The 24,661-nt window shown below is 38.2% G+C and overlaps 1 protein-coding gene across 2 annotated transcripts in view; it reads left to right on the top strand.

Annotated features, from left to right (window-relative positions):
• The window catches only part of MALRD1 (MAM and LDL receptor class A domain containing 1), a 292,727-nt gene extending 271,896 nt beyond the window's left edge, over window positions 1–20,831 (top strand). For both annotated transcript variants that reach the window (XM_068934618.1, XM_009673718.2), the window contains exons 37-41: window positions 5,815–5,897; window positions 5,987–6,077; window positions 17,149–17,224; window positions 18,830–18,886; window positions 19,613–20,831. In XM_068934618.1, the coding sequence (XP_068790719.1) occupies window positions 5,815–5,897; window positions 5,987–6,077; window positions 17,149–17,224; window positions 18,830–18,886; window positions 19,613–19,729 (424 nt within the window). In that variant the 3' untranslated portion in view covers window positions 19,730–20,831. The remainder of the gene's footprint in view (window positions 1–5,814; window positions 5,898–5,986; window positions 6,078–17,148; window positions 17,225–18,829; window positions 18,887–19,612) is intronic.
• Window positions 20,832–24,661: the final 3,830 nt, after the last annotated feature.

Below are 24,661 nucleotides of genomic sequence, written 5' to 3'. Positions count from 1 at the left end.
CTCCCAGGTACACCTCAGCCAGATGTTCATCTACCAGCTGCTAATGTTATCCAACTGTTGTGTAGCAGAGAGGAGACTGTTTAAGATAAAATAACGTATAGCAATATATCATTTGGAGACCTGTAAAATAGTCTCATGCTTCTGGCTTTCATATTGGAATCACCAATTATCCTATACAAGACCATGCCTATAATATTTATTCATTTTAAAAATAACCCTCAGCTTTCCAGATGTTTTTAATCTACAACACTGCAGTGAAATAACTGGAGTAGCTTGTTTAGAGTTATTTATATTTTATTTTAAATTAATAATCTAGAACTGTTATCTTCTCTAATCTGATTTATAGGCAGATTCTGGTACTAACTATTAAAAATCTCATTCTGCTCTCTTCCCTCAAGTCATAGAGTGATTTTTCCCCAGGTGCTCTCTCTGTAGGCATCTAGATTATCTGCAGAATACAATATTATAAAGCAATCAAAATCTTGTAAAACACCTATAAGACAATCTTTTCCTTTTGGGGGGGGAGGGGGGATATTTGACACAGTGCCCCCTCTATTGTGTTCACAGAAACACTTGGCTTCAGTAAAAGCTCTGGGCAGTGCTTATAGGAGCTGAGAGCCAAAGCTGTTAATGAACAATTTTCCCATTTTTTCTTGCAGTGTTACTGAAAGCTGCAGGTAACTTAGGCAGCTGTAACTTTTCAATTCTCTTGTTTCTAACTTGAGGAGAGGGCCTTTTGTAAGTAATGAAGGACTAAACGTCAGAAAGAGTTAAATGAATCTCTAAATTATAATCAATTTTTTTTCCTGATAATTTTGTATTTTACCTTAGTGGCAGGGAGTACTGCTAAGCTCCCCTGCCAACGATAAAAATCAGCAAATAAATTAAAGCGGGAAGCTGTAAGTGGGAAATCTTGACTATTTGCTGTACCCACTTTTCATTTTTTTTGTTGTTTAGCACTGCTTTTCCATCCTGGTCTTTGAGGAATAGCTATGTTGTCTCTCTTATCTTCATCTTTTCTTCCTTGCCTCCTCCCTCTCCCTGTAGATATTCCTCATATTGGATACCTTACAGTATTTTTTCCCACCTATTTGTTTTTATAGTTAGCCTAACCGTTTACAAAGTTTTACAGATAATATTTTTATTCTATTTTAACACATGTTTTCACATTATTTACTTTTTAAGTAATGGAGGTATTAGTAGGTGACGCTTTGCTGGTGAGAACCTGGATGGACACAGGGGAAAATCATTTCATTGGCCTGAATTACACATACTGACAATCTGACATAAGTTTGCTAATTGATTTGTATCATGACACTTAAAAAAATACTATTGGCATTCCTTGATTGGGAGAGGAATAAATGGCCATCCTAAATTAGTAAGCAGTTGGTTATAAAAACAGTGAGAATGCACACAATTTTTCTTAAGATGAACTAGTTATTTGTACGACTAAAAGGAGCTTAACTTATTTATCCATAATTCAAACATGGCTGACATGAATACACAGAAATATTTCTTTAGTAAACATAAATATAACAACATACGAAGATACAGTTGGTTGTTACTGGATAGTAAGATTTTCCCATCCTGTTACCAATATACATGCTTGCTTTATAAGAACTACTTCTCTGCAGGTCTGAGGTGAGCCAGGACCAAATAGTTCCAGAGCATCAGAGCATTTCTCTTGCCACATCTGACTAGTACTTGTGCACAGATGCAAAGTTGTTTTCTCTTTCTTTCTTTTCAGTCAAGTAAGTTCTGCAGTAACAAGAAAGAGGGTAATTTTGGTTAAAAGCATATCTAGCTCAACAGAAAATATAACAAATGTGGAAAAAGGAAATTACACAAATGAGAGCAATCAAAAAATGATTTTGATGGGTGATTAGCATCAGATTGCAATGTTTCTACATGGATCCAGAGGGTTTGGTATGAGCCTAACTGCAGTTTGACATTTGTAAAAGATCATCAGTCTGAATTAAAAAAAAACAACACAGCCTACGAATGACAGTTTTTGCAGTATGCTGAAGAAGGAGGGATAAAGGGACCAAATATTCTCAGTCACTGAATGCAATAGGTCTCCAGCTCAGCCAGAGCTATCACGTGAAATTGTGCTGCTTTTCTTTGAAGATATTGCTGGCTCCAGTTTCTAAAGCTAGGGTTCAGTAGTCTACAAACAAAACTTGGCCAGGGTTGCTCCTTAATCAGAGAAAACTCAGATCTGTTGGGTAAAATAGATCAAATAAATCTTCTCTATGCTCTATGTCCTGGTAAGGCTGCTACCTTCCTCCAAGTTTGTTCTAATTTCCAGCAATTTTCAGTGGTCCCCTGAGTTGCAACAAACCCCACACTAGCCTCTTTCTGTCTTTAGTGAAGTCTTCTTCCTTCTATCACCTCTGAGACTGAGATAAAATCTGTTTTCTGTGATAACCTGCTTTTTTCAGGATTCTCCAAAATTTCACTGAGGGTGCAAACAGATGTTTGCTGCTCCTGCATCAGTTAACTCCGCATGAAGCTGTGGGGACAAGGCAAATATGCAATACCACATGATAAGCCATGCCAAACAACTCAGTTCTGCTTTCTCTCACATATTCAGATAAAAAAACCTAAAATATTTAAAAAACCATAAATATAAAAAAACCCCATAAATTGGGTATATGTGAGAGTGTATATTACACACTTAATGGCAGAATAGCAAATCATACTTACTGAATAGAAATTACAATCCAGAAATATGCGACTCTTGAAAAAAATCTTGGTGTTATGGTGAGATATGGTGAGAAAGAAACTCAACATAAGATCCTCCAAAGTTAATACAGTTTGTGAACGTGTCAAGAGAGAAATCACTGAAGTGATATCAATTACCTATTCATGCAACTTTAGTAGGACTGAAACTGGATTATTACCTTCACTTCTTTCTGATGCTCCTTTTTAAAAGAGCATTGATAATTGTGAACCTTATAAACCGCCTCCCACACAAATAATTAGCAAGTTGGGAAAAGTCGTTCAAGAGAGACACTTAGAGTGAGGTTCAGCCCATCAAGTAGGATGCCTGAATTTAGGTGTCAATATGTAGCGATAACCCTAAGATCCTTTAACACTACTCATGATTTAGGGTGCCTAAATGTCAGCGCCTACTGGCATTTGAGACTCCCTGGAGTACCAAGAAGAGATGCATGGGATGCTTAGAACCACCACATCTCCACAAGGAGATCTTCTCGTGCGGCTGGAGACGGAAGGCCTCTTCACTCTGGTGGGGAAGGCCACAATAAAAGCTAGTAGCTGAAAATTAAAACCAGATTCAATTCAAATGAAAAATGTTACACATTGTATTAGTGATTATGATTAACTGTCATAACAAAACATTAAGGATTGTGTCAGATTGTTTGTATTTTTGTTACTCAAATCAAGACTGGATTTGGTACAGCCTCTGGAAGATATAGCTTCAGCTGGTTGTGTGTTACGACGTGTGCTTAGTGGTAGGGAGCGATTAGGTTCTGATCCCTGGACTATTTATTCGTTTTTACTCATCAACTATAACATATATGCACATTCCCCAGCTCAGGATCAGGAACCCTAGTTCACTTCACTCCTAGTTTCCTTCTTTCCCTTTCTTTTTCTAGCACCATATCCCTTCTAGTCCTGTGTAACCAGTGACAGTTTAGTAAAACAGGAGAGTGTCTCTCATTTTTTCCCCTACCTTTGCCTAACCTTTACAGAGCACGCCAGAGCTTTCTGTCACAAGCTGGAAGCTGAGGGATACGTACAAATCTAGATTTCCCACTTCTTGGGTAAACGTTCTACCTACAACACCAATATGCAAAAGGTGAGGGTGTGCTAGCTAACTTTTTCAGAAAATATTCAGCTTTGCGTTTTCATGTAGCTGTCTGTAGAAGATAGACTGACTGTCTGGCTCCTAAACAGTTACAAGTACCCCACATTTTCTGTGATTTCTTGTAATGTAGGTGTATCAATGCGTAATTGATTGAAGCCTCCCATTGAAAGCTGTGGAATCACTGTGCCTTGCTATAAAAGGCTTAAAAATGTGCCTTTAATTACTGAGAATAGGGCCTTGTAATGCTAATGTTCTTTTACTATTCCTTAGTGTAATAATTCTATCCTTCCTTCTCCCTCCACAAAAGACATCCACCCATGCACAGAACTCAGATATACATAGAATTATTGCATCCCAGAAGTAAGGTTAGAGAGTGTCATACTTCCAAAGTCAAGCATTCTGTCAACTAAAGAAATGTCTCAGACTTATTTATCCTTCTTGTTCATATGTATTATGATGTTAATTCACAAATGCTTGTTCACCTCTTACTTTTTCATGGAAGTTTTGCTAAGTTTAGTACACAAATAGTCAGTGCTCCATGATCGAGCAGCATTTAAACATTTTCTTTTGTGTATATTGCAGTAATTGTTAACTCTGTAATCCCTCAGATAACACACTTCTAACGCTTGCAGCTCTGTATTAAAGATAGTGAAAAAGGCTCTTGATGACCAAGAATGCCTAGTGGTTAATCAAAATTATATCAGTTAGAGTGAATTTGCATAAAACAGTGCCTGACGGTATAGTGCTTCCCGTGTTTCCCCAGCCTTTAGGTGATTAATTCTATTTTCATCTGCCTATTTTTTGTGCTGCTCCAAGTGATGCTATGTCCCATAAGTCAAGCAGGTAAAGTAGCTGATGAGAGAGAGGTATTTCCTCCAACAAGTGCTTGGTCCCTCGTCTTGCGATTGTATCCAGTAGAGGCCACAAATACATGATGAAACTGTGAGCTGGCAATACTGAAAAAGCAGGCTATACTGTTCTATAGTGGACTACTAAATTGGGCAGACTTACAGGATAATTTATTTCACTAGCAGCTGTAACTGGCATAACATCTAGTATTAACCTCTTTCAAATAGCTACATAACCCTTCAGATTTAGGGTGTTTGGCTGCACCAAACAAAACTCCAGAGCCTGTCAGTACTCATTTCACTGTATACCTTTGGTAAGACCAAAATAAAAAAGCAAAACAAAATAATAGGAAAGGGAAGGAGTCAACAGTTTGTAAAAGAAACCAACATTTTATTTACTTGAATACTAGCTGATCTTGAAAATATGGATTACAGAACCACTTTTGTACATATATATGTGTTCCTAGGTCTATGTAGTAGACATACTAGTACTATGCTGATATACTCTATTTTGTTTTATGTCTATTTGTCTATAATGAGAAACTGAGAACATTTTCTATTGTTTCCATTACCAAATCTAAAAGTACTAAGCACTTGAAGTGAAGCAAACAGAAAATTTGGAATAATTTGATATGGTTGCGGTTCTTAGTTCAAATGTCATGCTTTGTTTTTTAACATAGTTTTGTAAAAAAGGGGGTATAATTTTTGCAATAAAATAGAAAAACTAAACAGACACAGATGGGGGAAAAAGACTTCTTTCTCTTCCTTAATCACATATTTCCCTACTTTGGGGCCCCAGATTCTCAGTTCAGAAACTCATTTTACTCTCACAGAAGGGATAGCAGAGCAATGAGTCACACTTCTCTTGCTCTGGGTTAATAGTATTATGGGAAGATGGACAAGGCAGCCAGCTCTAGTCATTGAAGTTCCTTTTGTTTCATTTTTAGCGCTTAGGCTTGTTTTGTGTACTTCTAACTTGCATTTCATTCTACAAATTTTGATCCTGTTCTTTGTGACTCCTAGGTGAACTTCTGGTCACAATAAAGGGCTCAGAAAATTTGCACTTCCTGTGTGCTTGTCACTATTTATGAACCTTGCTTCTCCCTTTTTCATGAATGTTTGTTTTATTCACAGATGTGGAAAAGAATGGAAAGGAAATCGTTGCCACCTAAGCGCTAAGCCTCTTCAACATCCAGCTCCCAGTCTCCTTTCAAATGGTAGGTCCAATAAAAAGAAAGAAATGGCATTCAATTCATTCTTTTAGTGTTTCCTTTTGATTATTTGTCTGATTGGTCTGATTTTTCAGATATTTGGATTGGGCTGGGTGTCGGTTTCTTGCTGATTGAAATTACAGTCGCTGCCTTCTGTTTCCTTTTGAAGAAGAAAGTGCCAGAAACGTAAGTGCAACTTTTTACTGTGTGCAAAAACAGACACAAATGTGGCATAGAGCAGTGGCTAACTGCCCAGTCTCTTTGGTTTCAACTTTTAAATCTCCCCATAGTCTGTTTGCCTTCATGTGCAACACTAAACATGAAACCTAGTTTTGCAGCAAAAGCTGACCTCTTGGACCCCAGTCTGGAAACAATGAGTTATGTCTTGATTTCTCAGAATGCTGTGATTGCAACATGGTGTGATTATTCTTAAAGTTCATCCATCTTAACAGTGGTAGCCCTCACTTTTGAGCATGATGGTTCAATGTGAAAAAATAGGAGATATTTATGGTTTCTTAAAATCTCTGAGGCCAGATTAGTTTCCTTCAATGCACATTCACAGCTTTTGCGGAAGCTACTGAGTACCGCATGCAACTGGGAGAACATTTTTGCCCCAAATATTTCAATACTTACACACATCTGAGAACTTTCCCTTTTCCTGTGATAACTGTTAGGAATGAGATATTTTTGTTTTATTTTTGTGGCAGTCACCTTAATCACTGGTCCCTTAAATGTGCCTCACCAATGTCACCTTATTTCTTCCTTCTACCCATTTCCCCTCTCTGCTCACCTTACACCCATTATCCAGTACTTTTTGCAGTAGAGTCACTCCAGTGCAGACCTCTTGGCTTGTGGTCCAAGGAGGTGCCTTACTGGTGGTGAATGAGTGCTCGAGATGGTGAATTTTTTTCCAGATCCACATTTTTTCAACCTAGTACTATGCTTGCTATTAGTACTGTGCAATTCGTGCTGTTACTTGACAATGACAGATTGGTGCTGATTTTTTTCAAAATTTATTTCAAGTGCTTTGGATAATATTAGTAGTAGTGGTAGAGGTATCTCTTTATCCAATTACTTGATTTCAGTTTTTTTTAAAGCTATCGCTCAGACTGACAGTTCATTAATGGTTTCACAGATATCATATTTCTTAGCCCTTCTTGTCATCCCTTAAATAATTTCTGCTTTCTCTCTTCTCCCTAACATGAAGATTTTGCTGGTATTTTGCTGTTTCTTATTTTCCTCTAGTACTTGTACTTCTTTCTCTATCTTCTGCCTTATTCTGCTAGTTCTTTCTCTGTCAGCAGCTGCCTACCAGTTTCTCTCTTCTTTCCTGTGACCAAAAGGTGGGCAAGAAAGAGTCAGATGCTGACGGAGAGAAACACTCAAAGTTCGTAAGGTGTTAAACAGGATAGATTTAATAAAGGACTCACTCACACTCCTGCTCAGGGAGCTCCGGGCACCATGCACAGGAGTCACTGGTGGGAGGCTGCTGGACACATGGGTCGGATGCACGGGTTAGATATCCAGGTGAGACACGACCTGTTGTATCCTAAGGGCCCCTTAAATATACTAAAACTATTTCCTTATCTCAGCTGTGTTAGCCTTGGAGAAACTACTGTCCGGGAAGCAGCTAGACGTCGTTGACAAAATGGAATATGCATGCCTGGCCCTGGTGGGAATTTGGTCAGTGTGTAGTTTCACATGCTAGGCCTGTTGCCACATCCTCTGCCAGTCGCTGACTCCTCGCCATATCTTCCGCAGGTGTATTTACTGCACTCCCCTTTGGCAAATCCTACTGTGCATTGCCTCACCCATTTTCAGGTCATCAGATTTCCCTCACCCTTCTTTTTTTTTCCCAGAATTCATCTTCAAAGCTGTCTCTTTTCCTTTAAGCCCTGTGCATTGCTATAGACCTTTCTCTCTTCCAGGATGTTGTTATCTCCCAATCTATCTACTAAACTGTGCAGACGTCTGTCCCAATGCTATTGCTGCTGACACCTCTCTTAACACAGCACACTACACCTGACAGATAGAGTTGTCTAGTGGACATGGAAAAGAACTATTGAACCGGGAACACTTAGTGGTTGTGCTACTACTAATTGAGTGCATAGCTTCACCTACTTTCTTTATGTCTGTTACCCCTTCTGTTAAGCGGGAATAATAGTATTTCCTTATCGTACTTCACAGGGGCTCTGAGACTTAGTCATTCCCATTTATAGAACTTTTTGCTGCTGACATATGGGAAGGCACCTCAAAAGTGCAAGATAAGTTGTATTGCAAGAGCTGCTTGGATTTTTTTGTAATTTCAATTACTGTTTTTGCAAAAAAGTCTCATTCTTTTACTTAAAATAGTTTCATTTATGTTTTAATTAACAAATTCTTTTTTTTCTTATACTACTTCTCCTGTGCCCCAAACATCTCCTTTTATCTTTTTCTTTCCTAAGTGTTTGCTTAAGGGTTACTGCACTGACATCTATTTCTCTTCCACTTTCATCTCAGCATTCAAGGAATATTTTTTCCTTTCATGTAATTATACATGCTAAAAAAAAAAAATGAAGGCAGTCCTTTCTCCTGCATGGGAAAGGTACTACTCTGCAAAATATGCCGAACACTTAAGTGTGTCCTGTTCAATATGAAGAAGAAGAAGTATGAATGAGGATCTTCTCACTATGGCACTAGGAAAATACATCATCCAGGAAACTACATCAACCTTGACATGAAGAGAAAAGGGTTTTTTTCTTCAATTTTTCTTCAGTTGTGAAGAAAAGGGTTATATAGTTTACACAGCAGAGCTCATTTTGGTTTTGATTTTTCAATGTAGCTGCCAAGGAATGTAAGTTATAATGATGGAGATTTTTGTGATTCCAAGTTTTGTCTATTAGGAGCTGGACTAAGATTATCAAGTCATTTTATCTGTGGTACAGAATAAAAATTTAGATTTCCCTCTGTTGACCTGACATGCTTGTTCAAGTGCATTTTATAGGCTTCTTATAAACAAACCATCCAGCTACTAGATCACAGCTTGTAATGAAATCTCAGACTTTGATTTTGAGAATGTAAACTCATCCAGGCAATTTGTCTCTTCCATCTACGCAGTGCCTAGCATGAGTTGCTAAACAAAAATTATAACTGGAAGAATAATAGTAAATTAATGCAAGTTCCTTAACTGCTTAATCAGTTAATCAGACCAGCCAAAATGCAGTCAATATTATAATACTGCAGTTTAGATCTTTAAGATAAGGCTTTAGACTAAGAAATGACTTGTGTTTACATAAGTCTGTAAAATATACAATGTGACAATGTGACAGCACCACATAGAGGCATAAGATTTTACTCATGATTTTTTTTTTAAAAAGGATTTGATGAACTAGAGGCATTTAATTGTGCACATAATACTTGCCTGCAACTCATTGTCACTTCAAAGGCTTGTGTCCCCTTTTAGCTTTCCCAAGCCACATTGTTTCCTTGAAGGCATTAGGCACTAGAGGAACTCCATCCTCTCAGTGTCTGCTTAGCCATCTTTCGCATAGATGCTTTTGCACACTTGAGCCCATGCTTATTACTTTTTGATAATTGCTATGACTAGCTATTTTTTAACCATTTCTAATAGATTTTGCTTTTTTCTTGCTGTTATAGAATCACACATGCAGATATTTGCAGCTGGTCCTCCACAGGCACACTAACACTTGTGAGTGCCAGCTCCCAGGAGATTTTAGAATGGAGTGCTGGGTCCATCATTATCTCAGTGGAAATAGCATAAAAATGTGCATAGGAGCTAGAAGAAAAGTTTCAAAGTTCAATATAACTGATTTTCTTCATTAGAAACCCAGGTAGCAGGCAGTAAGGGGCTAGGCTCGTGACTCCCTCTAGACACCTGCTGGCTTAGAAGTTGTAACTAACTGTGATGAGAAGCAGTGAGTTGCATTTCATCCTTCTTTTCTTCACAGGAAAGACTGATAGTGCCTTAACCCCTCATTCCAACCCAGAAAGAACGCTCTGCTTTCCCCTCACTCTCCTTCTTTAGCAAGAATTTCATCTGTTGACTTCAAGCTTTAAAATCTCCTGTCTGAATGGGAGTTACTGGAAGTCATCACATAAGTTTGTTTACTAATGGACAAAAGCAGCCTGCCACACGGCTTGGCAGCAGTGTATTTCATTACCACAATGGCATTCAGATATGCAAGCAACTTCCCAGCTCCCAGTTGGGGATATGTTAAACTTTTGTAAAGAAACCCCAAATCAGAGGATGCTTATAAGTCTCACATTCCTCTTTATGCTCCAGAGATGACGTGCTCTTCTTCAAAGGGAAGGCTGCCAGCTACCTCACTCCTTCAGTGGCATCTGTCCTTTTTGACCAAACAGAAGCAGGATTCATTTTGGCTTCCATTTTATTGCAGCTGCCCTCATGCTTCATTTTACTTTCCAGAATAAAATTTTTTAAAGTTGAGAATCAAAGATTTGTTCCCAGCTAAGCTATATGTCTTTGCTATTGCCTCCAGCCTTGTCACTGTCCCTGGATCCTTTCAGCTTGTTTCTTTCCTATTCTTGATCTGTGCCATCAGCTGCAATGCTAATGTTTCACAGCACTTATCAGTCCTGTCAGTCATAATGAGCACAGAACGCAAAATTTTCCAACGGGTATGTATCAATAATGCACATAAGCAGCAGAAAGTGAACTTAAGAGCTCTGAGAAAATAGTTTAAAGTGATAGAAAATCATTGGAAAAATAGGACCTTCAGAGTCCATCCTTCCCCCTGCCACAGGAAAGACTCAAATGTATCACTTCTGGGTTTGCACTTAAAGACCTCTAGCAATGTGGATTTGTTGACCTTCTCAGGTGATCTTGGTACTTTAGTTAGAAAGTTAGAAAATTTACTGTTAGAAAGTTTTTCCAACTGTTAGTAGGTCTTTCTGCAATTTAAATTCATTACTTTTGGTCCTGTTCAGCAAGAACATGAACAGATTATTCCCCTTCTTGCAAAAAGCTTTTTAAATACGTAAAAGCTGTTGTCATGCCTCCTTACAGTCAGCCTGCTTTAGGCTAAACAAGTTCAGCGCCTTCAGTCTTTCTTCATAGTTAAGGTTTTCTCAAAACTAAGATCATTCTCACTGCTGTCCCCAGGACTCTCCAATTAGGCCACATCCTTCTGGAAGTGTGGTGTTCAGGAATGGACCGAGTATTCCAGGGCAGGCTTTCCAAGTAGATCTGAGGGATTGCCAGAGGTGGTTGTTGGCTATACCTCTGTTTCTATATCCCAGAGTAATAAAAAAAAAGACAAGAGAATGACATTCATTGATTCATGTTCAGCTTGTGAATTGGAAAGATACTGTAGAAAAAGATGCAGTTTTATGAGAGAAAGAAAGAACTAAGCAGCAGCAGGCTTACCTGTTGTTTGTGAGATGTTTTCTTAGTCTAATGCTGCTATCCAAATCCATTGTTTCTTCTGTAGAATATTTTTTTAACTGGATGAAACCTATTGCTATAGTAAAAAGTCTTTAGTTATCTCTGCTATTATTCAGAGTTTTTTCTGAAATATGTATCTCAGCATCATCACATATACGAAAGGAAGCAAAGAAACTGGAGGTGACATGCTGAAAGAACAGAGGAAATTGCTTGGTCTATAGACTTCAAGATCACCAAGATGAAAGATGCAAAGGGCTGATAAAAAAATCAATTAGGTTTCCTAAAGTGACTCAGAAGGTACAAAGCATAGACCTAGGGAGCCCATGCAGCATATTAGCATACTAATCAAGCAACCAATTGAATTGACCCTCATTTCTTCTGTGGGATGTACAAAATAGAGCATACTTCGCAAACCTAAATTAGATTTAAGGGGTTTTTTAAATGGTTTAGAGATGGAGATCTTGAATTACAGTTACTATTTAAAACAGAACCTTTAAAATATCTATAAAGATTTATTTTAAGAGAGTCTATTAATTAGTAGCTTAATTGGAACTGACTCTTTGGCCCACTAACATTTTTTTATGAACCTCAACCTGATGACAAACACTCTTCTAGTATTACATTTCCTACAAAGTTGTTTACTATCTAAAAGATATATTTGATTTTTCATTGAAAGGTGAAGTAAAGAATTCTGAGCTATTTCAATTCAGATACATTCATTTTTTATTAAAAAGCATGATGTTACTCAACAGTCCCTTCAACCACTGGCAGGCATTTTGTGGAAGATACAGCTTTATCCCATCTCTCAGAAGTGATAGCGAAGAAATCTACAACAAGGTAGCAGTTTTTGCTTCTACGGAATGCAAATAAACTTAGCAAAGTTATCAGCCATGTGATCTGGTCTACGTCCCAATACAATTAATCCTCTCCTTTCCTATTGCAGTATTTCTGGTTGTGTTAGAAAACCCAGTTCCTCTGAGCTGCCTTATCCACATGACGGTTCATTTTTTTTCCTGAAAAATCTTATGCTTGGCATTTTTAACCCCAAGTATTCCCCACTTGCAACAATTTTATGAACTTGGCATTTAGGGATTGTCTACATAAATGAGCTTCATAAACATATCCAATTGATTAATTATTTTGGACCATAGGTTTTGTGAGTGATGGGTTAGCTTTTTCCATATTGCACAGTGGCAACACTGTCTCCCATCACGTCCTCCTAGGTAAGCTCAGGAAGTGTGGGCTAGATGAGTGGACAGTGAGGTGGATTGAGAACTGGCTGGATGGCCGAGCTCAGAGGGTTGTGGTGAATGGCGCAGAGTCAAGTTGGAGTCCTGTAGCTAGTGGTGTCCCCCAGGGGTCAGTCCTGGGTCCAGTCTTGTTCAACATATTCATCAGTGACCTGGAGGAAGGGACAGAGTGCCCCCTCAGCAAGTTTGCTGATGATACTAAACTGGGGGGAGGGGCTGACACACCAGAAGACTGTGCTGCCATTCAGAGGGACCTGGACAGGCTGGAGAGCTGGGCGGAGAGGAACCTCATGAAGTTCAACAAAGGCAAGTGCAAGGTCCTGCCCCTAGGGAGGAATAACCCCATGCACCAGTACAGGCTGGGGGTTGACCTGCTGGAAAGTAGCTCTGCAGAGAAGGATCTGAGAGTGCTGGTGGACAACAAGTTAAGCATGAGGCAGCAATGTGCCCTTGTGGCCAAGAAGGCCAATGGGATCCTGGGGTGCATGAGGCAGAGTGTTGCCAGCAGGTGGAGGGAGGTGATCCTGCCCCTGTACTCTGCCCTGGGGAGGCCTCCCCTGGAGTACTGTGTCCAGTTCTGGGCTCCCCAGTCCAAGAGAGACATGGGCGCTACTGGAGAGAGTCCAGCGGAGGGCTACCAAGATGATGAGGGGACTGGAGCACCTCTCCTATGAAGAAAGGCTGCGAGAGCTGGGCCTGTTCAGCCTGGAGAAGAGAAGACTGAGAGGCGATCTCATCAATGTGTATAAGTATCTGAGAGGGGGGTGTCAAGAGGATGAGGCCACTCTCTTCTCCGTGGTGCCCAGCAACAGGACAAGAGGCAACAGGCAGAAACTGAAACACAGGAAGTTCCACCTAAGCCTGAGAAAAAACTTCTTCACTGTGAGGGTGACAGAGCACTGGACCAGGTTGCCCAGAGAGGTAGTGGAGTCTCCTTCGCTGGAGATATTCAAAACCCGTCTGGATGTGATCCTGGGCAATATGCTCTAGAGGTCCCTGCTTGAGCAGGGAGGTTGGACTAGATGATCTCCAGAGGTCTCTTCCAACCTAAATGATTCTGTGATTCTGTGTGAACACACGCATAACTATCTTCCCATCGTGAGGCCTTGTAATGGGCATATTGCTCTTTACTGTAGCAGTGAGCTATCATTTCCAACGAGGGCAATGTTTCTGTTATGTCAAGTAACAGCAAGCACTGCAAGAACAAGCTTAATTAAAGCCACTGCAATATATTTAGTTAAAGTGATCAATCAAGCAGCTTAAAATTGGGGTATAAATTGATAACCAGATTGCAACACCCAACCTACTGAGTAATAGTAACCTTTTATGCTGTCCTCAGCACTATCTATATTGGTGACAGAGCACTGGAGTGGATATGCCACTACTTTACTCTAATAAGAACTTCATATTTCTGATTAACTAAAGATCTAATGCATTGTGTTCACTTCCAGAGAGGTATGCCCAACAGATAAAGTAATGTGGATTTAGCATCTCAGTTCCCAAACACACACTTCTTCAGACAATTACATCCAGTTGACAGCTTGTAGCAGCTATGTAAAACTGTGATTAAATTTTCACTTGCATATTTTTGAGGTCTTTTAGGTAGTCCAAAAATATTTCATAATTTTTAAAGGATAATTATTGGTATTCCCTCAGAGTTATATATTACATTCACATACATCAATACATACATTTGTATTACTACATACATATGCAGGATATGTAGGCATACACGTGCATGTGTGTGTGTGTGTGTGTGTGTGTGTGCGTGTGCATGTGTACATGTACACACATATCCAGAAGTTAAATGTAAGGTAATGCACTCAAGGTGACATCCAAAGCACTGCTTGGTGAGAAGGTTCCTAAGAACAGGAGAGCAATTAAAAAGTCTTTTCTCCATTTCATCTAAATCTAGGGTGCATAAATTCAATCAGAGTCCATATTTTGGACCATCAAATTCCTATAATGCCTAGAATAAGGTGGGCAGCTACATGTAAAATGCCCTAATCTGAATAACTGGATGTCTCCTTCTTCTCTAAGCTCTTTCATGGCTCAGACCTACAGTGAAGGGACATCTGAAATGTGCTTGGTGACCTGAGTAAGAGTGAATTTTCAAGTTGGAAACAAACCTCACATGCACAGGCAAAACCAATTTCAGCACTAGATACAGCAGCCACAGACACTGTTGAAGAATACAGCCAGCACGTTTTTTCATGCCTACGGTTTTGCATAACATCTTACTGTGAGTGAACCTTCACAGGAAGTTGGAGACCTGTGTTCAGTGTCATTCCTGGCCTCAGGACAGAGCTAAGTACTTGGCATGTTGATTTCCAAACATGCAAACTTACACAAATTGCCTAAGTTCAGTAGGGGTGTGGGGGAGGAAAGAGAGTCAGACCAAGCCCTTTCCTTATCATTTCCTATGGGCACATTAAAGGTGGTTCCCACTGTGATTTGTGTGACTTGCATTGCCTTTTGGAATTGTCTCCCCTAACTGTAAGCAGAACCTACATGCTTAGTTCTGGATCATGCTCTTAGGCCACATAGTTGGTTTGTAATGTCTAAATGAGACACCAAAATTAAGGTACGCAAATCTGTCCCTGTGGGCATTAGCTTGCAAGCTGAGCCGGGTTCCTTACAAACTTCTTATCTGAGTTTGCTTCTGGCCTCAGGTTTTGTGATCCATGGTGACATTTTAGACTGGAAATCAATTCTGTGTACTTTTTTGTAGATTTTATTCAGGAGGATTAATATATAAATTCATATACAATATAGGAGGCATGTAACTAAACTAATATGTTATAGCTTCCAGTAAACTAAAGCATTAGAATACCGTGATTAATTAGGATAACAATTAAGATCAAATGAACAAATCAGCAGGTTCAAATAGTCAGCTTTTGACATCGACATGGCAGGTAAACTGAATTATGAGACTGACATTAGAAGGAATTACTTTTGTCTGTCTTGTTGTGAAAGATTCTAAGGAGGCAGGTCCCTTTTGGTCTAAGACCCAAACTTAGATTCTTACACTGGTCTAACTCACAAGGGGGTGTATTTCCATGGCCTCCGTGTGCCTTCTTCCTAAGCATCCATTCTGGTTTTAGATCTTTGCGAGGGAAATCATTGGGTGCTGCCTCTTCCCTTGCTCTCGCAGAGGAAGCACAGCTTCCTATCCCAGCAATTCCACCAGCCGCGTCTCAGTGCCTGCCCTTCTTCCACCCACGCTGCCTTTCTCAGGAACAGAGTCTGCCTAACAGTTACTCGGCAGACACTGGTTAAAGCATCTATAAGGATAGCTTTGAAATAGCACTACTTTTTAATACAAGAAAATCTGTCTCTCAGTCACAGAGTATTAGCTTTTCTTTAAGGATACTGTACAAACACGGCACGCTGTGTGCACGCAGGCATATGCGCTCTTATTCATTAAGGCATTAGTGAAAAATAACCAATTGCATCTCTTTAAAAGCAAAGAGTGAAAAAATAAAAGTGTGCCTCTGCTTCATTCTTCAGTATTTTTAACTAATGCAGTTGTTGCTTTTTTATATGAAATCAAGGGGTTCTGATTGGTCATAGTTTATAACTCAACTGATCTTGTTACATACGAAGCGAGCTGGCCTTTCCACCAACTCAATGTCAACTCTTTTTCTTCTAGAAGTTCTGTGTTTTGATGGTAAAAGATAAAGAACTTTTTGCTTTCTTAGGGACCAATTTCCACTTGTGTGAGATGGGAATAGTTTTGGTGAAAGTTATTGAAAGTATTGAAAAACTTTAGACTGAGGTAGAAAGTCCTGTCACCAAATATCTTTTGCTTTTGCAGAATTGATGGGATTAATTGCACAGGTCATATGTGCTTTCAAAGAAGCAATATGTGAAGTTCTCTGTCAGGAAAGCATATTTAACTTTCTAGCATATCTTTAACTTTCTTGTAATGGACACGATACGCACAACTAGAACAATTAGTCCTATTCATCTGTTATAAGTAGTTAAGGCACTATGTCCTGTCATGAATCCTTTGCATTCCAGTAACTTCAGTTATTTCTTAAAATATTCCTACTGTTATAGCAAAAAATATTGGGAACTCCTAACTAACTTTAAAACTAATTCTGATGATTTTGACCTAAAAATACAAGTTCTTTCCTAATTCATCAAAAAAAAATTCTTATAACAATTAAATAACAAAAATTTTCTTGAACTGAGACATAAGACCATGTTAATTATTGAATCACTGCTGTGACAGCAGCAAATCATAGGAAGAATGTGATCTCATCACATTCATGCATGGTACAACAATACAACTTTTTAGCTCATATAATGAATGTTTTATTTAATGTACAGCACACCACCTACACTTTCTGAATAATGAATAGCTCTGTGCATAACCAAAAGTATATTATCTTCCTAGAAGAAAGAAATAAAAATATTATTTTAATTTATCACATGGCATACATAAAACAATGGTTTAACTTCAATCAGTTCAGTAGACCTAAATCAGGAATTTATTTAGCCATTAACCTTTTTCAGTTTAATCTCCTTAACCCTAAACTATTTGGCTCTTTGACAATGTATGTAATACTGTGGGGTTTTTGTTGTTTGCTTTTTTAAGGAACCTGGAAGAAAATCCTAATACTTCATTTGCCAATCCTTTGTACAAAGACCTTAGTCCATCTGGGAGCTTAAAGGTAAGCGGCAGTAGCTGCTTCTGTGCATTCCAAAAATGTGAGGCTGCAGTCTTCAAATAGGTTTTCCATTGAAACAAATAGTGTAGTCCCTCAGAGAATGTTATTTAATAAAGGAAATAAGACTTTAAAAGTACTACATTTCCTCTAACACTCCATATAAAAGATCGGTTCCAGAGTCTTCTCAATAGATAAGCAGATCTGAACTTTTAAGAGCTATAGGTAATACTGACTGGGAGGCTGAGCCTGAGATAAAACAATTTTAGGTGAAGTATTTAGTCAGACATTTAGAGGAAAAAGCCCACTGGGGTTTCTTTTGGTTCTCAAAAAATAAAAATCCCACAAAATGCATGATTCAGCACCCAGGTCACCTGTGCACACTCACTTAACTTTAATTAAATAGTTTGTGATATTTTTTTCCTGATACCTTAAATATGCATTGCAATTTTCATCACTGCAAAATTCATCTTGACGCCAAGCAGGTCTGCACAGTAGCTGCTCCTTGGTCACACTTTTCCGTTATGCCTTTTGTTGAACGTAATTAAGAGACTGCTAGAAAAATAAAGTTTGAAAATAAAGTATATATCTGAAAGTGAATATATTGCAGTAAAAGATTCAATGCAAGATTTAATTATCAAGTTACAATGGTAGCTAAAATTTATGATTTTCATTTAAGAAGAGAAATGTGATTGACTTAAAATGCAGCTATATCTGCTATTTTATTTATCAGTCATTGAAAATAATATAGATGTAGCACCTTGTTTAAAGAATCCTTCCTGCCCTCATTGTGACACTACTGTTATTAGTATTGAAAGAATTAGGCTAGGTTTGAAACAGAAAATAAAATTTCCTTATCTTTTCCCTAGTAAGTAGTATGAGATTCCACTGCAGTATTGAACAGGATTAAATATGACATGCCATTTACTTTCTATAAAAGGTTCCTTACACTTGATTTTAGAAAAATTAGATCAAATTAATTCACTTACAGGTTTGGGTTTGAGAAAGAGTTCCAAGTTGGAAACATTCCCATCACAATCAAGTTCAATTTACCAGGACATTTGTATTTTAGTTAGAATAGATTCCTGACAGGCTTCATTTAATAGCAAGTGGAAAAACAGAAACACAATGTCAGAGGAGATATTTTCATAGAAGAGAGCCCCAGGCACTGTAATTGAAGTCCAGTGCTATACCAGATTTTCGTCTATTTTCTTTAGGATTGGGAAGATATGTGTTTTCGTTAGTCCTTCCTATAGAAGGACAAACAGGAGTTATGAGTTTTCCATGAGTTTGATGAGGCTTACATCTGAATGGTGTATCAGCAGTCAAAAGATATGGTAAAACATGAGGAATATCTCTAATCGCCAGCTGATACCCTGAAGTTAGCCATTTGCAGGCATCTAAGTTTCATAAAGAAAAACAATTCTCACTAGACCTTTCTGAGAGCTCTAAACTGTGCAGACCTGGCATTGCCACACACTTGCCTCTACTATTATCTCACAGTTCTGGATCCAAAGAGCGTTTCTCTGACAGCCCTGTGGGAGGTTAGCTTCTGAATGTCATTCACTGCTGAATAAAAATATTCTGAAGTAGTTGCGTGTCTTTTTATAGCCTCATGGGTCTGCTGCTTCACCTGTTGTTCAAATCAGTGTTTCTCCATGGCACGAGGTATGTAGTAATACATTTCTTTTCTGAAATAGGATATGTTTTGAGCTATGAAATAAAATGTGGTAACGGAAGGTAGGGAGAGAAGTCACCTAAAGTCAACGGTATATTGCTATTCATAAAATTAATACCTCTGTAAATCTGAGAAACATAACTAGGGTTGGACTGGCTGCCAAGGACCTCATAATAGCAATTTCATTAGTGTTGCCTAGTGTAGCTAGACTGACATGTCTGGAATGACAGAAGTCCTTATTTGGAGAGTACATATTATATCCATGTATTCTTCATTCAAGAAAATTAGAATCAATCATGGACTTACGACTTTTTCAGGAGATGTGTCACTGGTTTGGCGTTATTTTATTTTTAAATTACAATATAATGTACCAAAACTAGTGACCCACTGCAGTAGTACACTATGGTACGCATATTCTCCCAAAATAATATGATATGTATGTTACTCTGGAGACAAGTAAAATAAAAGTGAGAATAGATGCAGAAGTAGGTTGAGTGACTTGCTGAGGTCTAGGTAGGAGATAATAGGTTTAATGGAGCTATGCTAATTTTTATCACCTGAAAATCTGGTCTAAGATGTTTAGAGATTTTTAATTTTTTTCAACTTAACATCATATGTTACTTAGATATTTTAAAAACTACAGACATTCATACCTACATTCAAGCAAATGACTTGAATGACTTAATTAAGTTTCATTCTATGTTTTTTTCTTTTAGAATCTTTCTAATAAAGATGTGAATGCTACTTCTTTTCCAAATCCTCTCTATGGTGAGGCAGCAGAAGACCTGGAGAAACTATGCCGTTTCATGAAAACAGACATAAAACAGGATTAATATTGCAATTAATATTGTTATTCTTTGCCTGAAGATTTTTTCTAAACTCTGAAAATATGTCATGATATTGTCGCATTTGCAAAATGAATGAACATGGAATAACTCTTCTAGTAGAATAAGTGTGCACAGAATGTAACATTGCATTAAAAATGGAATCTCTACACAAATTAAAAAAATACATAGTCTGTCGTATTTTTGTTGGCACAGAAATAAATTGATAGCTATAACTGTGAATTCATTTTATATTTTTACAATTCAAATTCCAGTATGCTAGTAAAAATGTTTAATCAAATCCAGATTCCAAAGGTCCTGGAATTCTAATTTTATGTCTATTATTTAAGAAATGATGACTCAATTTTTTCCTGTAATTTTGCATTAGAAAAGGTTTTTGAATGGTTGTTTTAGTGTTCCAAGGGGCAGAAGCAAAAGCAAAGTCATTGCATTACTAGAAACATACCAAGTTTAATCAAAGATGGTCATGGTTATCTAAGCTGATTTGAATATCAGCTCAGGACGTATTCAGCAATGTGACATACCAGTATGTATTCTTGTTTTTAAAAATATAATCATTATTAATCTCGAAAAATATATCCAACCGAAGTCCCTGTTGGTCAACTCTGCAGTGCTTGCCACAGAGCTACTGACGTATTTGGCTTGGAAATGGTATTTCTGCTGAATAAGTTGACCTCCCACACAGCCACAACTTCTATCCTCCCAAGGCTACGTGAGAAGGATATTGGGGGGAATTCTGGATTGCTTTCTGATGTTGAATATCATCTTGTGTGATCCAAGGCATAACTTGTAATTATGTTCAAAGTTTAAATAACCTGACAATATGTCATCTTCCATAATTCCTGCTTGAATTATATGATGATCCTTTTTAACCTGAAGGCCTCAGTAGACTTGCTGTACTTGTGTTTTCTTCCCTGACTGTATTTTCCCAGCCTAATTAATTTTAAACTCATTGGCAAGTTTTAAGGATACTGAATTCCTTCAAATTTCATAAAAACGGACATCTGGGTAGCAGACTATCTCTGTTAATGCCTTCACTCAGGGAAAGTTGAAAAACTTGACGTTTATTAAACTTTGGAGACGCCACACAAAAGAACATTGAAACCTGGCTTAATTCCGTTATGCAAGGGACTGCTTGGATTCTCTTGGTTTCATTTTTTCTTAATAGCGTAACAGTAGTCCATAGTTCCGTATTTAAGATCACAGAACCACTTTTTGACTTAGGTTTCCTTGTCTGACTGGCATGTCATTTCACGGGTAGCAGAAGTAGCATGGCATGATTACTACAGATGTTTATCCAACCTCCTCTAGACATCTCTGTGGCATAAGTGCCGTTCTTCCCTGCACTGTAATACCCTATGTTTCTCCTTCTCCTCTCTTCTGTAGTCCTCTGTATTCCTCAGCTCTTCCCAAAACTCTGTAGTCCACCCACAAACGTTGTCTCTTGCGTTTGTTTCCCTCCATACAAATCAAAAAAGAAGCATTAATTGTTGCATCTGGCTCAGAGCAATATGTGCGCTGCCCATTCACTGACTGGCCAGTTGGAAGGTCAGTTTAAAAACCTCACACTGCAACTTCTCTTCCTTTGTGACCCAAATTTGTACTGCTATCACCTACTTGGCAGCTGGTTTTAATCAAGCTAGTCAGAGCTTTGTGTCTCTGATACACCTGCCTTGATGCCAAGTTTAGTTGAAAGTGATCAAGTGTTAATCATGGAAGTTTTAATAAGGAACTATGACAACATGATCACATATCTTTTTACTTATGAAACAAGATTAGTAATAAGTATAGAATTTGATTACTGTATTAAACTTGTTAAGTTGATGATATACAGAAAATAGGCTTGATCCAGCAAAGTGCCAAGTGCCTTCAGCTCCTGAACTCCCTGGTATATTGATTAAAACTGTGTGAGATGATTGCTCTCAATGTTATAAATATTCCTACAAAATCAAGATCATCTAGTCAAATTTTCATTTATTCTGCAAGAGACTGACATTGCTTTCAGAATTTTATTAAACACCAAAAGACTCATTATGCTCTAGTCCTTAATTCTCCAAACATGGTATCACACTCTGAGTTTCCGTAAAAAAATTATAATGATGATAAGGAAAGAACCAGCATCAGTAGAATTTTATCAGGTTCTCCCTTTTGAAACAAAATATATTTATTTTAGTATGAATGGTACTCATATTTTAATGTCCTAAGTAGAGGCATGTCATTATAAAGAACTATTGTAAGAACTCAAAGAATATCATATTTCTCATCAATAGCAATTTCCTGAGAGAACTCTCACTCTTCTGGATTACCTCAAAGGCAAGGTAGGACTTTTACCTAAATCATTTTCAGGTTTTTCATTTATAGAATATTTTAAAAGAAAGTGTTACAATTCAGGCTTTTCTTTTCATCTTCCTAAACTTCAATCATTTTTCACTATTCTTATTTCACCAAGAACAAAAGATTCATTTATATCTTCTATATGATAACTTTCTCATGCCTGACAGCTGACAAGCAACAGCCCCAGACTGGTGTGATTAAATTATAGATAGAAATTATACTTTTTAATATCATTTTTGGAAACTTTTCAGGACTTTGAACCAAAGCAGGAAAATTCTTATTTTCATTCATGCTTGCCATAGCTTTACTTCTGAAATCTAAAGAAAATGCAAGGAAAAATAAATTGTTAAATCTTCATATGTAAGGGTTTTTTCTTCTCCACTTAATAATAGCCCTTGACTAAATACTCTCTGCTATTGTCAGAAATTCTAAGTAGTAGTTTCCAATCGAGGCCTGTTTTCTGGGAAGAAATTAAAAGACAGCTGCTCTATCCAGATGATGAATGTTGTACTTAGTCTAGCTTAAACATGCTTGTACATTAATGATCTAGGGTAACAGCAGAAATAAATTGCAACACAAAACTTTTAACAAAGCCTAAAGCCGCCTGCAGCATGATTGATCACTTTTCTTACAGTTGTTTCAGCACCTAAAAATCTCACAGTCATAAAGAATACCATCCTATGCTTTTGGCTAATTTGCTTTTCAAATCAAAACATAGTTATGATACCTACTAACAACCACATTTCACACACAGATAGCCAGATCCTGGTCTTGAGAGTCCTAGCAAACAAACTTCTTTTAAGTACAAAAATAACAGTTCTATCATAGCTGTGGCAGATTGCTGTAAGCCAGGGAAAATACACTTAGAAAGGGTCGTGGTATTCTCAGTCTGCTCTAGCGCTTGCCTAAGCACCTGCCCTTGGCATTGTTCTGGGATTTTGGGGGAGGTGGACAAGGCTGAAGGATCTTACGTCCTCTTTCCTTTAGGCAGTAAAAAAGTGTAAGTTTAAACATGCAGCTGTGTACCCTCCCCCTCCTCCTCAACACTGAGAAACATTGTCCTTGCTTAGAGCTTTTGAGCTCTTTAGTGACACTACTGCAGCTGTGCCAGTGCTTTTTACTGGTGCCCCCATTTCTCCATATATTCCGGCACCTGATGGTCATTACAATTGAGCTTCCCACTGAGGTGGTCCAGGTGCATTTTCTCAGCCAGGCCCTGTTTCATCAGCAAGAGCCTGACTGATGTGAAGATCATCTAAGTGATCAGCCATCTGGCCTAATTTTGACATTATTCTTGTTTTGAGCAGGAAGATGGATTAGATGACATCCAGAGGCCCTTTCCAACTTATTTTTTTCTATAATTCTTTGATTCCATAGTGTTGGTGGCACCCAAGTCCTCCTTGACAATGGTGTCCTCATTCAGGTCTGTCTTCAACTTCTGCCATGCAGACATGTATTTCCTGAGATCTTTCTGAAGCCAAGGGTATCCCAGGCTCCCCCTTATACTTTCTTGCTCAGTTGTGACAGAGGCTCAGGCACAGCTTTTAGTTTTGTCATGACCCATCTCTGTAGTTGACATAGTTGGAGACAAGTTAGTGAGCTAGGTAGAGCTTTGATCTGATCTGCTACAGCTTAATTGGACTTATTGCCATATATGCAATACCAGAACCAGTGAAGACATGCCCAGTACTAGCAGCCACCAAGTTCCAAGACAGCAAGGGTTCAGCTGATCTCATCTGAAGGTAGATGTCTGTCTTAGAGAGCAATAAATGGAACACTAGAAGCTCCTAATTCCTTCTGTAGACTGTAAAGGCTGTCTAGACATGATATTTGCAGTGGAGATGTCTAGATTGTCTTACTCCACTAACTACAAATTTAGTTAATGTATGTCTATATTATGGAGATTCTCATCCTTCTTGTATGGAAGGATTCTTGTATGGAATCCTCCTTACAAGTGCACACATAAATACTCTCTTATACCCAAACATTGCCCAGACCTCTCACTGTTTGTACAAATCAGACAAAAAGAGTGTAGCACATACGTACAACATGCGGTAATGCAGCTGTTGAAACCTGGCACGTTCTGTGTTTTATTTTCAGTTTGTGTCGGGGTGGAAAGGGAGGAATAAGGGGGAAGAATTCATATATAAGTTAACAAAAATGGAAATTCATAAATACATATATAGAAAAATCCACTGAGGGGTGTATTGCTCCATGTAGATTACAGTATGTGAGAAGTCAGGCACTTGGGATAGTTAAAAATATGCAAAAGGATCCTTCTCTACTAAGTAGCTAAAAGCAACCATTTATTTTCCAGGGTACCAGTCAGTTCCTAAGACCTGTGAATAAGAAATTCTTCTCCACCGTGTGAGCATGAAGAAGGACAAAAGGAAGCAAAGGGAGGACAGACAATGCCAAAGATGTATAATATCATATCAACCTTCCTACACTGTTACCACTTCATCACCTGTAGCTCTTATATAGTGGCTTCTTTTAAGTTGAAAGCAGGTATGCAGCTGACTGTAAAGGTGGCTATAATGTAGAGTAGTCCCCTTAGCTGCCATGCTCCTGCAGCAGCCAGCCACA

This window comes from Struthio camelus, chromosome 2 (genome assembly GCF_040807025.1).
Source record: "Struthio camelus isolate bStrCam1 chromosome 2, bStrCam1.hap1, whole genome shotgun sequence".
Classification (NCBI taxonomy): Eukaryota; Metazoa; Chordata; class Aves; order Struthioniformes; family Struthionidae; genus Struthio; species Struthio camelus.
The sequence above is the reverse complement of the archived record's forward strand: the minus strand, read 5'-3'. Positions and strand labels throughout refer to the sequence as shown.